Source organism: Schistocerca nitens, chromosome 2, assembly GCF_023898315.1.
Source record: "Schistocerca nitens isolate TAMUIC-IGC-003100 chromosome 2, iqSchNite1.1, whole genome shotgun sequence".
In the NCBI taxonomy this organism is placed as follows: Eukaryota; Metazoa; Arthropoda; class Insecta; order Orthoptera; family Acrididae; genus Schistocerca; species Schistocerca nitens.
In genome coordinates, this window is record NC_064615.1 from 766,594,916 (window position 1) to 766,610,439 (window position 15,524).

Sequence of the window (15,524 nt, forward strand, 5' to 3'; positions counted from 1 at the left end):
CGTTTTTCGCACATCACTAGGTCTTTAAATATGTCTGCTTGTGAGATGTCTGCTTGTGTGTGTATATGTGTGGATGGATATGTGTGTGTGTGCGAGTGTATACCTGTCCTTTTTTCCCCCTAAGGTAAGTCTTTCCGCTCCCGGGATTGGAATGACTCCTTACCCTCTCCCTTAAAACCCACATCCTTTCGTCTTTCCCTCTGCTTCCCCTCTTTCCTGATGAGGCAACAGTTTGTTGCGAAAGTTGAATTTTGTGTGTGTGTTTGTGTTTGTTTGTGTGTCTATCGACCTGCCAGCGCTTTCGTTTGGTAAGTCACATCACATCACATCATATATATATATAAAAAAACAAAGATGATGTGACTTACCGAACGAAAGCGCTGGCACATCGATAGACACACAAACAAACACAAACACACACACAAAAATTCAAGCTTTCGCAACAAACTGTTGCCTCACCAGGAAAGAGGGGAAGGAGAGGGAAAGACGAAAGGATGTGGGTTTTAAGGGAGAGGGTAAGGAGTCATTCCAATACCGGGAGCAGAAAGACTTACCTTAGGGGGAAAAAAGGACAGGTATACACTCGCACACACGCACATATCCATCCACACATATAGAGACACAAGCAGACATATTTAAAGACAAAGGGTTTGGGCAGAGATGTCAGTCAAGGCGGAAGTGAAGAGGCAAAGATGATGTTGAATGACAGTTGATGTATGAGTGGCGGCAACTTGAAATTAGCGGAGATTGAGGCCTGGTGGGTAACAGGAAGAGAGGATATATTGAAGAGCAAGTTCCCATCTCCGGAGTTAGGATAGGTTGGTGTTAGTGGGAAGTATCCAGATAACCCGGACAGTGTAACACTGTGCCAAGATGTGCTGGCCGTGCATCAAGGCATGTTTAGCCACAGGGTGATCCTCATTACCAACAAGCACTGTCTGCCTGTGTCCATTCATGCGAATGGACAGTTTGTTGCTGGTCATTCCCACATAGAATGCATCACAGTGTAGGCAGGTCAGTTGGTAAATCACGTGGGTGCTTTCACATGTGGCTCTGCCTTTGATCGTGTACACCTTCCAGGTTACAGGACTGGAGTAGGTGGTGGTGGGAGGGTGCATGGGACAGGTTTTACACCGGGGGCGGTTCAAGGATAGGAGCCAGAGGGTAGGGAAGGTGGTTTGGGGATTTCATAGGGATGAACTAACAGGTTACGAAGGTTAGGCGGATGGCGGAAAGACACTCTTGGTGGAGTGGGGAGGATTTCATGAAGGATGGATCTCATTTCAGGGCAGGATTTGAGGAAGTCGTATCCCTGCTGGAGAGCCATATTCAGAGTCTGGTCCAGTCCCGGAAAGTATCCTGTCACAAGTGGGGCACTTTTGTGGTTCTTCTGTGGGGGATTCTGGGTTCGAGGGGATGAGGAAGTGTCTCTGGTTATTTGCTTCTGTACCAGGTCGGGAGGGTAGTTGCGAGATGCGAAAGCTGTTGTTAGGTTGTTGGTGTAATGGTTCAGGGATTCCGGACTGGAGCAGATTCGTTTGCCACGAAGACCTAGGCTGTAGGGAAGGGACCGTTTGATGTGGAATGGGTGGCAGCTGTCATAATGCAGGTACTGTTGCTTGTTGGTGGGTTTGATGTGGACGGACGTGTGAAGCTGGCCATTGGCCAGATGGAGGTCAACGTCAAGGAAAGTGGCATGGGATTTGGAGTAGGACCAGGTGAATCTGATGGCACCAAAGGAGTTGAGGTTGGAGAGGAAATTCTGAAGTTCTTCTTCACTGTGAGTCCAGATCATGAAGATGTCATCAATAAATCTGTACCAAACTTTGGGTTGGCAGGCCTGGGTAACCAAGAAGGCTTCCTCTAAGCGACCCAAGAATAGGTTGGCGTACGAGGGGTCCATCCCGGTACCCATGGCTGTTCCCTTTAATTGTTGGTATGTCTGGCCTTCAAAAGTGAAGAAGTTGTGGGTCAAGATGAAGCTGGCTAAGGTGATGAGGAAAGAGGTTTTAGGTAGGGTGGCAGGTGATCGGCGTGAAAGGAAGTGCTCCATCGCAGCGAGGCCCTGGACGTGCGGAATATTTGTGTATAAGGAAGTGGCATCAATGATTACAAGGATGGTTTCCGGGGGTAACAGATTGGGTAAGGATTCCAGGCGTTCGAGAAAGTGGTTAGTGTCTTTGATGAAGGATGGCAGACTGCATGTAATGGGTTGAAGGTGTTGATCTACGTAGGCAGAGATACGTTCTGTGGGGGCTTGGTAACCAGCTACAATGGGGCAGCCGTGATGATTGGGTTTGTGGATTTTAGGAAGAAGGTAGAAGGTAGGGGTGCGGGGTGTCGGTGGGGTCAGGAGGTTGATGGAGTCAGGTGAAAGGTTTTGCAGGGGGCCTAAGGTTCTGAGGATTCCTTGAAGCTCCGCCTGGACATCGGGAATGGGGTTACCTTGGCAAACTTTGTATGTGGTGTTGTCTGAAAGCTGACGCAGTCCCTCAGCCACATACTGCCGACGATCAAGTACCACGGTTGTGGAACCCTTGTCCGCCGGAAGAATGACGATGGATCGGTCAGCCTTCAGATCACGGATAGCCTGGGCTTCAGCAGTGGTGATGTTGGGAGTAGGATTAAGGTTTTTTAAGAAGGATTGAGATGCAAGGCTGGAAGTCAGAAATTCCTGGAAGGTTTGGAGAGGGTGATTTTGAGGAAGAGGAGGTGGGTCCCGCTGCGATGGAGGACGGAACTGTTCCAGGCAGGGTTTAATTTGGATGGTGTTTTGGGGAGTTGGATCATTAGGAGTAGGATTAGGATCATTTTTCTTTGTGGCAAAGTGATATTTCCAGCAGAGAGTACGGGTGTAGGACAGTAAATCTTTGATGAGGGCTGTTTGGTTGAATCTGGGAGTGGGGCTGAAGGTGAGGCCTTTGGATAGGACAGAGGTTTCGGATTGGGAGAGAGGTTTGGAGGAAAGGTTAACTACCGAATTGGGGTGTTGTGGTTCCAGGTTGTGTTGATTGGAATTTTGAGGTTTTGGAGGGAATGGAGCTGGAAGGGGGAGATTGAGTAGATGGGAGAGACTGGGTTGGTGTGCAATGAGAGGAGGTTGAGGTTTGCTGGAAAGGTTGTGAAGGGTGAGTGAGTTTCCTTTCCGGAGGTGGGAAACCAGGAGATTGGATAGTTTTTTGAGGTGGAGGGTAGCATGCTGTTCTAATTTACGGTTGGCCTGTAGGAGGATGCTCTGAACAGCCGGTGTGGATGTGGGAGAGGAAAGATTAAGGACTTTTATTAAGGATAGGAGTTTACGGGTGTGTTCATTGGCTGAGTTGATGTGTAGGTGAAGGATTAGGTGGGTGAGGGCATACTTTCCGGGACTGGACCAGACTCTGAATGTGGCTCTCCAGCAGGGATACGACTTCCTCAAATCCTGCTCTGAAATGAGATCCATCCTTCATGAAATCCTCCCCACTCCACCAAGAGTGTCTTTCCGCCGTCCACCTAACCTTTGTAACCTGTTAGTTCATCCCTATGAAATCCCCAAACCACCTTCCCTACCCTCTGGCTCCTATCCTTGAACCACCCCCGGTGTAAAACCTGTAAAACCTGTCCCATGCACCCTCCCACCACCACCTACTCCAGTCCTGTAGCCCGGAAGGTGTACACGATCAAAGGCAGAGCCACATGTGAAAGCACCCACGTGATTTACCAACTGACCTGCCTAGACTGTGATGCATTCTATGTGGGAATGACCAGCAACAAACTGTCCATTCGCATTAATGGACACAGGCAGACAGTGTTTGTTGGTAATGAGGATCACCCTGTGGCTAAACATGCCTTGATGCTCGGCCAGCACATCTGGGCACAGTGTTACACCGTCTGGGTTATCTGGATACTTCCCACCAACACCAACCTATCCGATCTCCGGAGATGGGAACTTGCTCTTCAATATATCCTCTCTTCCCATTACCCACCAGGCCTCAATCTCCGCTAATTTCAAGTTGCCGCCACTCATACCTCACCTGTCATTCAACATCTTTGCCTCTGCACTTCTGCCTCGACTGATATCTCTGCCCAAACTCTCTGTCTTTAAATATGTCTGCTTGTGTCTGTATATGTGTGGATGGATATGTGCATGTGTGCGAGTGTATACCCGTCCTTTCTTCCCCCTAAGGTAAGTCTTTCCGCTCCCGGGATTGGAATGACTCCTTACCCTCTCCCTTAAAACCCACATCCTTTCGTCTTTCCCTCTCCTTCCCTCTTTCCTGATGAGGCAACAGTTTGTTGTGAAAGCTTGAATTCTGTGTGTATGTTTGTGTTTGTTTGTGTGTCTGTCGACCTGCCGGCACTTTCATTTGGTAAGTCACATCATCTTTGTTTATATATATATATAAGGAAACATTCCACGTGGGAAAAAATATATCTAAAAACAAAGATGATGTGACTTACCAAACGAATATATATATATATATATATATATATATATATATATATATATATATATATATATATATATATATATATGGTTATAGTACAGGGAAACATTCCACGTAGGAAAAATATATCTAAAAACAAAGATGATGTGACTTACCAAATGAAAGTCCTGGTAGGTCGACAGACACACAAACAAACACAAACGTACACACAAAATTCAAGCTTTGTAATAATGACGTTAAAACCTGTGGGGAGCGGTTAAAAATGATCAGTAATGTGCGAAAAACGGAAGTGGAAATAAAGTGAAAGTTATTAGAACTGGTCGAAATGGTTGTTTAATACGTGAAAGCAGCTGTTATTGAACTAGAAACGGTGGATTTTATAGCAGCGGTAGTGTTGAAAGCGGAAAATAAAAATTTTTGGTCATGGTTTGGAAGTGGGTTACGTATTATTGAGTATATATAGGCGGGATAAAATTGTATTACGGTAAAAAGGGGAAGGTGAATACAAAGTATATATATATATATATATATATATATATATATATATATATATATATATATATATATAAAAAACAAAGATTATGTGAGTTACCAAATGAAAGCGCTGGCAGGTCGATAGACACACAAACAAACACAATCATACACACAAAATTCTAGCTTAGATTAATATTTCTATTATTTACCCCATTCCCTTAAATGGCACAGAATGCATGTACTATATTTATAGATTTATTTATTCAAGAATTCATCTGTGGTATAGAAGGAGTTGTCAAGGAGATATGATTTCAATTTATTTTTGCAGCTATTACTGCTGTCTGTCAGACTTTTTTTTTTTTTCATCTGGTAATTTGTCAACAATTTTTATAGCAGCTTATTTTACCCCTTTCTGTGCCAAAGATAGGTTGAGTAAAGTATAATGTAAGTCTTTCTTTTTCCTGGTATTATAATCATAAATGTCACTGTTGTTTTTAAACTGGTCCATGTTGTTGAGAACAAATTTCATTAGCGAGTAAATGTGAGGCTGTTGTAAGAATTCCCAATCTTTCAAAAAGATGCTTACAAGATGTGCGACTATGAACCCCACACATTATTCTAACCACTTTCTTTTGAGCAGTGAATACTTTTGGTCTAAATGTTGAGTTACTCCAAAATATTATTCCGTATGACATCAGACAGTGAAAGTGTGCAAAGTATGTTAGTTTACTAATTTCTGTATCCTCAAAATTGGCAATTATTCTGATTGCAATAGGTTGCTGAACGTAGTTGTTTTAGAAGATCCAAAACATGAATTTTCCAATTAAGATTCTCATATATATGTACCCCCAAAAACTTAGTATACTCTACCCTGTCTACTGACTTCTGTTGATGTGTTACATTTATTGAAGGAACTGTACTTTTTGCAGCAGAAAATTCGTGTACTGTGTTTTTTCAAAGTTTAGAGTATGCCCATTTGCAGAAAACAATGACTTTTCCAAAGACCTTATTTGTATCATTTTCAATTGGAGTTTCTTTTACTGGATTAATAATGAAGCTTGTGAGGGAATATGGTATAGTTGTAGGTAAACAACTAGAATTCTCTCATATACAGATTTATTCACACTTAGCGTCTACACAGATACAAGTCCGGAGGCTAACTCCCGTTAGCGTCCCACATCCTGCCCCCAAAGCCCTCTCCTCAAAGATCGCACACTTGCGCACAGAACAAATATCGATATTTATGGCGCTCTATGCCACATAGCCCCCCCCCCTTCCCCCCCCCCCCTGCCCAGTATGGAGTACGTCCCTGTGAATGGGGGGGGGGAGGGGGAGAAGTTAGGAAGGTAACGCACAGTTCTTCTGCGTCAGGCGGAAGCGGTCGACTGGTAGGAGACCGGGGGGTGAAAAAACCCGGTACGTCGATGGTGAAGTCAGCAAGCGACGCCGGCGGCTGAAGACGACGTCCCATTCTGGAGTGGAGGTGTAGCACTTCGTCAGCCGGCAGACGGAGAATCACCTGGCCAGATGGCCTAACAAAGGCATGCAAATTGCCACATGCAGCACTTCTGCTCAATTTAAAGCGGCACACCACACGAGATTCTGCACTTCCTCCCTCAGTATTGTCACACGCGAGTACCACACACACCGTATCGCCATCTACGACAACAGATAATTTATGTATGTCGTCAGGGTGCACATGTGTTGTGAATTCTTGGATGGCACCTGTACGAGCAATGGTAGGGAGGCAGGGAGGTGTGGGAAAGCCATGGCAGGGGGAAGCATCTGCTAAGAGGGGGGGTGGCAGGTGCACTGGACTGCGCAAGAGACAACCTCGGGCGATCTGCTGACAGACGAGGGAGCGTGACCGAAGGCAACGAGGAGGCAGCGTGGATTGAACGGCATGACAAAGAGCTGTCACACGAAGATGGTAACACAATGGTAGAATCCGAGTGGTTGGCAGTTCGACTGCGAGGGCTGTGAGGAGTGAAGCCCCGGAAAGATTGGCCACTCGAATTAGATGAACGCGGAGAAGGAGCAGTGCTCGGCAGAGAAGCACGCTGTGGAGAATCAATACCCAAATGCTTGGTGTGGGAAGATGGATGGCCGCTCAAAGCAGGAGTGGGAGAAATAGGGGCAGAATCAGGGAGGTTTACCTGAGGCTCAATGAAAGCTGGTTTCACTCGGTTGAGTGAGACCGTGGTTACAGAGTCTTTTAAAAGGAGATCCATGTTATTCTCAGAGCGTTTGATGACCTTGTAAGGACCTGTGTAGGGCGACTGAAGCGGGGCTTTGACTGAGTCGTCTCTGAGAAACACGTACTCACAAGAGTCTACCGTGCGCAGTACGTACACGCACGGAGGTGGATGAGCAGCCGGAGGTGGCGGCTGAATTTTGCTGCAGTGCAAGCGCACCCGCTCAAGAAGTGAAGGGAGTTCAGAGGGCCATGGAAGTTGGGTCAGAGTGACTAATTCTCCAGGCAAAACCAGAGGTTGGCCATACACAAACTCGGCTACGCAACCCTTGAGGTCTTCCTTGAAAGTCACACGAAGTCCAAGGAGCACGAAGGGCAGTGCCTCTGTCCATAGTGAGTCATGGCAACGCAGGGCAGACTTTAAGGTGCGATGCCATCGCTCGACAAGCCCATTGCTTTGGGGGTGGTATGCAGAAGTATGAATTTTGACAATACCACACATTTTACATAAGTCAGAGAAAACTGAAGACTCGAATTGTCACCCCTGGTCAGTGGTGAGGTAAACAGGTGAACCAAATCTAGAGATCCACGAATCTAAGAATGCTTGACTTACTGTCTCGGAGGTAATGTTCGGAATAGGCACAGCCTCAGCCCACCGAGTCATCCTATCAATAGCTGTAAACAAGTAATGGAAACCCTCGGAGGGGGGCAAAGGGCCTACGAGGTCGACATGAACATGGTGAAACTGGCCTGGCGGTTGGGCAAAACAGCCAAGGGGTAGAGAAGTGTGCTTGGAAACTTTGTTCTGTTGACACACCATGCATGCCCTTGCCCAAGACTGCCAGTCACGGCGCATGTCTCTCCAGACAAACCGTTCAGTTACCAGACGGGTGGAAGCTTTGACACCGGGGTGTGCTAATGTGTGTAGTTTGTCGAAGACCTGGCGTTGAAGGGGCTTAGGAATGAATGGCCATAACGTACCAGTCGATTCATCACACCACACTAAGTCAGATATGCCAGGGAAAGTAGAGCGTACCGGTTGGAGAGAGGAGCTGTGGTCTGAAATTAACCGCATGGTATCGGGGTCTGCCGATTGCAACCGAGGTAGGTCCGTTAAGTCAATTAAGGTTGTGACAGCACCAACACGCAAGAGAAAATCAGCGACCACATTGTCCGCTCCTCAGATATAGCGAATGTCATTTGTAAATTGCAAGATGTAATCGATGTGACGAAAGCGTCGTGGAGGTGGATCAGCCGCAGGATTTTTTATGGCAGGAACCAACGGATTGTGATCAGTGAGCACATAGAAATCTCGTCCCTCAACATCAGTTCTAAAGTGTCTTATGGCCTCGTAAACTGCAAGTAATTCTCTGTCGAATGCTGAGTATTTCTTCTGCACGTTGTTTAGCTTTTTTGAGAAAAACTGCAGGGGGTCGTAACATCGTTGTATGTCTGACTCAGTACTGCGCCGATAGCATTGTCACTAGCATCAGTAGTGATAAACATTGTGGCGTCCGCCCGTGGGTGAGCAATAGTGACAGCGGAGGCCAACAGCTGTTTGAGTTCATTAAATGCCTTGTCCATGTCTGGTGTCCATGGTACCTGGCGGGTGCCAGAAGTTTGTGGGCCAGCGAGACCATCTGTGAGAGGAGCCTGCACCGCAGGAGCGGCTGGCAAATGTTTCCGGTAATAATTAACTGTTCCGATGAACCTGCGTAATTCCCTATAGGTCTGAGGGCATAGCATCTCGAGAACAGGCTTGATCTTGTCCTGTGGTGGTGTCAGACCGTCCGATGACACAACATAACTTAGGAATGTGACGGATGACTGGTGCAATTGAGTCTTTTTATTGTTCAATTCAATACCAGCGGCTGCTAAAATATCCGTCATGACTTGAACACACTCCTCACTCTGTTCTAAAGTAGAAGCAAAAACCATTATGTCGTCCATGTATACAAAACAAAAGTCTAGATGGGATAAAGTTTGATTGATGAAACGCTGCCACGTTTGGGGGGCGTTTTTCAACCCAAATGGCATAAATTTGTATTGGAACAGCCCAAAGGGAGTGGTTATGGCAGTCTTTTCAATGTCCTCCGGAGCCATAGGAATCTGATGAAATGCGTGCTTACAGTCCAAAACAGAGAAGTACTTTGCACCTGCGAGCGCATGATTGAGGTCTGCGATGTGTGGGACCGGATATTTATCAATGATGGTGCGGGCATTTAAACCCCTATAGTCTTTGACCATACGCCAAGTACCGTCTTTCTTTTGGCCAAACAGGATAGGACTAGCCCAACAACCGGAAGAAGGTTCAATTATTCCCTTTTGTAACAGATTGTCCAATTGTTCTTTTGCAATTTTCATAAATTCCGGCTTGTGGCGGCGTGGACGTTGCGATATGGGCGGCCCATCGGTTAGACATAACCGATGAACTGTGCCGTTAGTGACTACTGCAATATGTGGCGCAGCACGACAGTCAGATGTCCGTGAAGCGGAGCAGGCAGTGGCGGACGGGCCAAGCTGTGGCGCTGAGGGCACGGAAGTACAGGTGTGCCACCCACTCGTAGGCTGCGTAAAGGCCGCACACATGTTAACATGGGCGAGGTTGGTACACTGGTTCTTGGTAGCGGGCCGTGCTGCTATGAGCGCTGTAGGCACGAGTGGGTGGGGCCGGACAGCAGATGGCCGTAGTTCATTGCCGCGAGCTTGGCAAGTTAATTGCCCATTCGGAACGCAAGGAGCATGAGCACTCGGGCATACCCTATCATTGCAAAATGGGGTGCTGACACAGTTTACAGAGTTCACAACATTGTCGTTAACGTGCGCGGGCATGGGAACACCAGATTGGCATGGACTGACCTTGTCTGTAGCCGATGAGTCGTCTGCTTGTAGTGCCGCGAGGCGTTATTGTGTGGAGGCCAACTCGTGGTGTATGTTGCGCAGATGCAGCAGCATTTCCATACGTTCCATCCGCAACTTTGAAGACTTGGCACACTCCACTAGCCACTTGTTTGTCCAAGATTGCAGCTCCAAGGATAGGTTTACACACTTCTTAGCACAGCACACATGTTTGGTGTTAGCCGAACTGTCACTCGGCGAAACGAAAGGAATATGTTTGTTAAGGGCGGGGTAAAACACAGTATTTTGCACAAAATCTAGTGACAATTGATAGTGCTTGAGGAAATCAATTCCCAGAATAGGTTCTTCAATTGTTGACACTAGAAACGTCCACTCCAGCTTACACTCGGGCGAAAGTTTCACTGTATACAAAGTGGAACCCGAACGCTGTAGGGTAGACAAGTTCACTGCACAAAGTACTGTTTTGTGTGGTTGCACTTTATTGGTTGCTAGGCGAACCGGCAGCAAAGAGACGTCTGCGCCAGTGTCTACCAGAAAACATACACCTGATCGTAAATCGCGAACATAGACTCGACCACACTTACTGTTATTGTCCGAAACGGAGTGCAACGTGGGATGATGCCCGTTGTTTACATCGCAGGAGGTGGCACCGTAGCCTACCTGTGGTTGGAGTTTGGGTAAGAACACGGTGACTGGCATTTGCGAGCTTGCTCCCCGAATCTCGCGTGGAAGAAACAGTAAGGTTGGGCAGGCCTGTGCTCCTGTGGGTAGTTGCTAGGTGACGGAGTATGTGCCCCAGAGTCTTCCACAGAGGCCGATGCACTGTCGTTGCGAGGAGTTGAAGGAGCAGGGCGGGCGGCTAGTTTAACAGACTTGTTTTTAGCAGCACCAGACAAGGGCGTGGCGTCAGAAAGCATCTTAGTGCGGTCACGTCCAGAATGCAGTGCACGGAGCTCACGTTGCCTGGCGGAATATGCTCTGTCAGCGGCGCGTAAACGTTCATTTACTGGCCTATCTTCATACGCAGAGATTGCAGTCTGAACAGGCAAAGGCAGCTTTTCAGTCCAGATTTCTGCAAGCGTGTCATCAGGCATAACTTGCTCATCAGCGAGAAGATGGATGCACCGCCACAGCTGGGACGGAGACCTGTCGCCGAGACGCTCTTCGTAGATGAGCTGTCGCACATTTTCTCTCCTGGTTTTAGAGACGCGCTCCAGTATCGTCTGTTTCGCCACAGCATACTTCCCTGCTGGGGGGGGGGGGGATGCTTTGACCAGATCGTAACTTAAATCAACACAGTCGTGAAGATGGTTCATGAGGCAGGCAAAGCGTGCGTCATCGTCCAAAGCACAGACATTGAATGTTTGCTCAACCAGGTTAAACCAGAACTCCGGGTGAGCGGGTTTGAAGTCTGGTAATTTCGGCAGATTCGGCACTGCAGTCACTGCGGAGGTGCGCCTATTACTTCGGATGGAAGTAGAGCATGCAGAAGATTGCGAGTCCGAATTATTGGCGTCCCGTAATGTGGGAATCGCGAAATTTACTTGACGCCGGGGGGGCGGCTGAGAAGCGGGGGACGCTCGAATGGTGTGAGGATCGTAGTCAAAATGAGCATTCTCATTGACGTGGTAGCTCGGAGAGAAGCCACAAGTGCTTAAGTACACCGGTGAATGTCCGTTATGCACACAGTATTCACTCGACTGTGGGTGGTAGGGCTGGTTGTAGATGTCGGAGTAATTACTGTCCAGCACAGAATTGTTGACTTGATTAGAAGCAACACAAGGATCCCACACACGTCCACTAGGATGCACACTCGGTGTGATATTTGCTGTTTGGCGAGCATTGAACACCTGTTGCCTAGCCGGCGCGGAAGGATACACACGTGGCGGGAACTGATTTGAGTTTGAATTTACTACTGGATTTTCCAAAGTAGCAAAACCTTGCTCAACACCACAAACTGTATTGAATTGTGCGTTCAACACAGGAGTAGGAATGTTCCGACCAACACGCTGTGGAGAACACATGGGAAGGTCCATGCTAACAAAGCCAGAGTCCACGACCATTGGCAGTTGGAAGATACTGGCGGCACTCGATGAATTCCACTGCATGTTCTGGCTGAAGGATTCCAAAGATTCTTGCGGCATGTCCACTACGATGGCAGGAGTGCTGGAGAGATGTTGCTGGATTCCGGGCAGCGGTGAATGCTGAAAGGCCATTGTCTGGAGCTGAACAAAGGCCCTCGTGATCACGGAGAAACCCAACACGGTAGGTGCATAAATAACCTTCGGGCGGTAACTCGGACGCGTATTACACAAAACGGGGTCACCAGGGTGGGAATATGGTATAGTTGCAGGTAAACAACTAGAATTCTCTCATATACAGATTTATTCACACTTAGCGTCTACACAGATACAAGTCCGGAGGCTAACTCCCGTTAGCGTCCCACATCCTGCCCGCAAAGCCCTCTCCTCAAAGATCGCACACTTGCGCACAGAACAAATATTGATATTTATTGTGCTCTGCGCCACACTTGTATCATCAGCAAACAGTGTCAGTTCAGCTTCCTCTTTTAGACAGGAAGGGAGGTCGTTCACAATATTAAGAACAGAAAGGGACCCATGATTGAACCCTGTGGAACACCTAATGTAATTTCACCCCAGTTAGATGAAGTGGAAAACTTATTTAAAGCACTTGACTCATATAAGGAAACTTTTTGCTTCCTGTTCAGTAGGTATGACTTAAACTACTCATATGCTATTCCATTTGTACCATAGAATTGTAATTTCTGTAATATAATCTCATGGTTCACACAATCAGATGGTTTGGACAAGTCACAGAAAATTCCTATTGGTGACATTTTACTATTTAAAGACTCTGTTATGTGGACAGTGAAAATGTATATTGCTGTCTCAGTGGAACAGCATTTTTGAAATCCGAACTGTGATTTACTAAGTATCCCTTTACTGTTGAGATGGCTAACCACTCTTGAGTCCATTACTTTCTCAAAGATGTTTGAAAATGCTGTAAGCAAGAATATTGGCTGATAATTATTGACATCTGTGGTGTCCCCTTTTGTATAGAGAGGCCTGACAATGGCATATTTTAACCTGTCTGGGAAAGTACCTTGAATTAGTGATGCATTACATATGTGACTCAGAACATCAGCTGTAATTGCTCCACATTATTTTAATATCTTATTAGAGGTGTCATCTACTCCAACAGAACATTTATTTTTCAAAGGTTTAATGTTGTTACTTATTTCACAAGAGATTGTTAAGTGAAACTTAATCTGACTTAATTTTTTTCAAAACAGTCTCTTCCATGTACTGCCTGGCTTTTTTCTTTGAACTGTTCTCACCAATTTTTTCTCCTACACTTAAGAAATGGTTGTTAAATACATTATCTACTTGTGTACTGTTGGTTAGGGTGGTCTGGTTCTCTTTAATAGTAATACTACCTATGCCAGTGTTTACTTTTCCTGTCTCCCTTCTAACAACATTCCATATATATTTGATTTTATTGCTGGAGTTGTTAATTTCTACTCTAACATACATATTTCTTGATTTCCTTACAACTTTTCTCAGTATGTTACAATAATTTTTAAAGTGTAAAACTATTGCTGACTCTTTACCAGTTCTTCTGTCTCATAGAGTTTTCTTTTTCATCCTGAACACACTTTAATAACTGTAGTAATCCCAGGTTTCTTTGAAAAGTGTGTGGTGTTACATTTAGTAATTTTCTTTGGGAAACAGTATTCAAAAAGGGATATAAGTTTATCAAGAAATATGTTGCATTTATCATTAGCATTTGGCTCAATATGTACATCTCCCTGGTATGTTGTTTAAATATTTTGCAGTAAAATATAATATCATTTAATATCATATGGTGTATGTAGTCATCTTTTGTTGATAATGTATAAGTACCTTAAAGAAAATAGATGTATCCCAGAAAATGGTTTAGAATGTGTGTTTCTTCTTAACAGTTGTCACAGTAAGTTTTGACTAATAACAGTGATATCCATCTCATCTTTGCAGAATCTGAATCATTGTAAGTTTTGATTGTTGAAGAACAACAGTTAAACATTTTGTTTGGGTGTATTGGTTTTTGAGCTGTAAATATGTTAAACTTACGTGTAAACAATACTCTGAATACCACTGAGAAAATAATTTTACTTATAACCTGATGATGCCAAGTGATTCTAAAACATTCTCATTGTTTGCTTATTTTAGTACCTGTAGTGTGTGCTGAAACTTTTATGCATGATTTTCATAATGTTTCATTTATATTTAATTAATGTCTATAGTATGTTTGATAGAATAACTACAGAACAGTTCTTATATCAGTAGCACTGTGGCAGCTCTTTTTGCAGTCCCCCTCCTGAAGTTGAAATGACAGAGCCAAGAAGATCTCGAAGAGATATGCCTACTCAGGGAAGAAAAAGGGCTGCAATTATGATGAGTCGGGACAAAGTATCCAGTTACCCAAATCAGCGGAAAGTAAGTGTTACTTATTTTGCTTCATGTTACATGGATCATTTGGACTTGTTCATCTTTGTTACTGTGAAAATCATCTGTTCCACTGAACAATAGCTCATAGCTCTTAACGTATGCATTTCGGAACCTATGTTTAATGGCAGTTTTCCTTGATTTGGTCTATACTATCTCCTCCCAAAATATGGAAAGCCAACAGCTTGCAGTAGAAATTTGTTTCACAGTATTGAAGATGAAGAAGTCCTCATATCTCTTATGGTGTGCATTTTAGAGTCCATTTTTACTAGACTTTTTGCTTCGAATGATCATCCCTGTCATATTTCTGAATATTATATTGACCACTTGTCTCAGGAATCCCTGTATATTCTGGAAATTTGTATGTCTTTTATGTATTTTTATGACTTGCAGTTTCCATCATCACAACACTGTAGGACTTGTTAGCTGTGATGGCTGTTAGCCTTGATAAACAAAAGTATAAATATAATTCATGTTGTGCAAAGGATTAATCAGACAGACTGAAACATAGTACTGTATTACTGTTTTTTATCAGTGATGTAGTAAATTCATACTCTCTTGTCCAGTTATACTTTGCTGAAGGAGATCACAATAATACTGTAAAAATATTTGTGGAATGATAAACAAAGGAAGATGACAGAAAGAAGAAATGAATAGTGTTAAAATTTACTGAAAAATTTAGAAAATATACCAAATGAGTTGCACAAAAATGCTTTGGATCTGTTCATTCATCTGTGTATCAATGTGTATGTTGTGTAAAAATTAGCAACAATATACCCTATTCCATTTAGTCTATCTGGTTACTGGATCTGTTTGGTGAAATCACATTTTCAGAACAAATACTAAGAAATTATTTTATGCATTTCTTGTTAGATTGTTGATAAACATTACAGAACAGCCTTTGTCTCACACTTTACAGGCTATGCTGCTTAGATTAAAGAAACGTGCACTCAAAATAATATTTACAGCAAAGATGAAGATAGTAACTGTTTTTCAAAGAACAGATACCATTGATGACCATGCAGCTTCGCTAGAATAAATGATAATTAATTGAAACCCCCAGCT

General features: G+C 44.7%; 1 protein-coding gene across 1 annotated transcript in view; it reads left to right on the forward strand.

Annotated features, from left to right (window-relative positions):
• Positions 1–15,524, forward strand: part of LOC126237003 (regulating synaptic membrane exocytosis protein 2) — a 1,236,422-nt gene that overhangs the window by 589,265 nt on the left and 631,633 nt on the right. Inside the window, exon 14 of the mRNA XM_049946727.1 lies at positions 14,312–14,450. Within this exon, the coding sequence (XP_049802684.1) occupies positions 14,312–14,450 (139 nt within the window). The remainder of the gene's footprint in view (positions 1–14,311; positions 14,451–15,524) is intronic.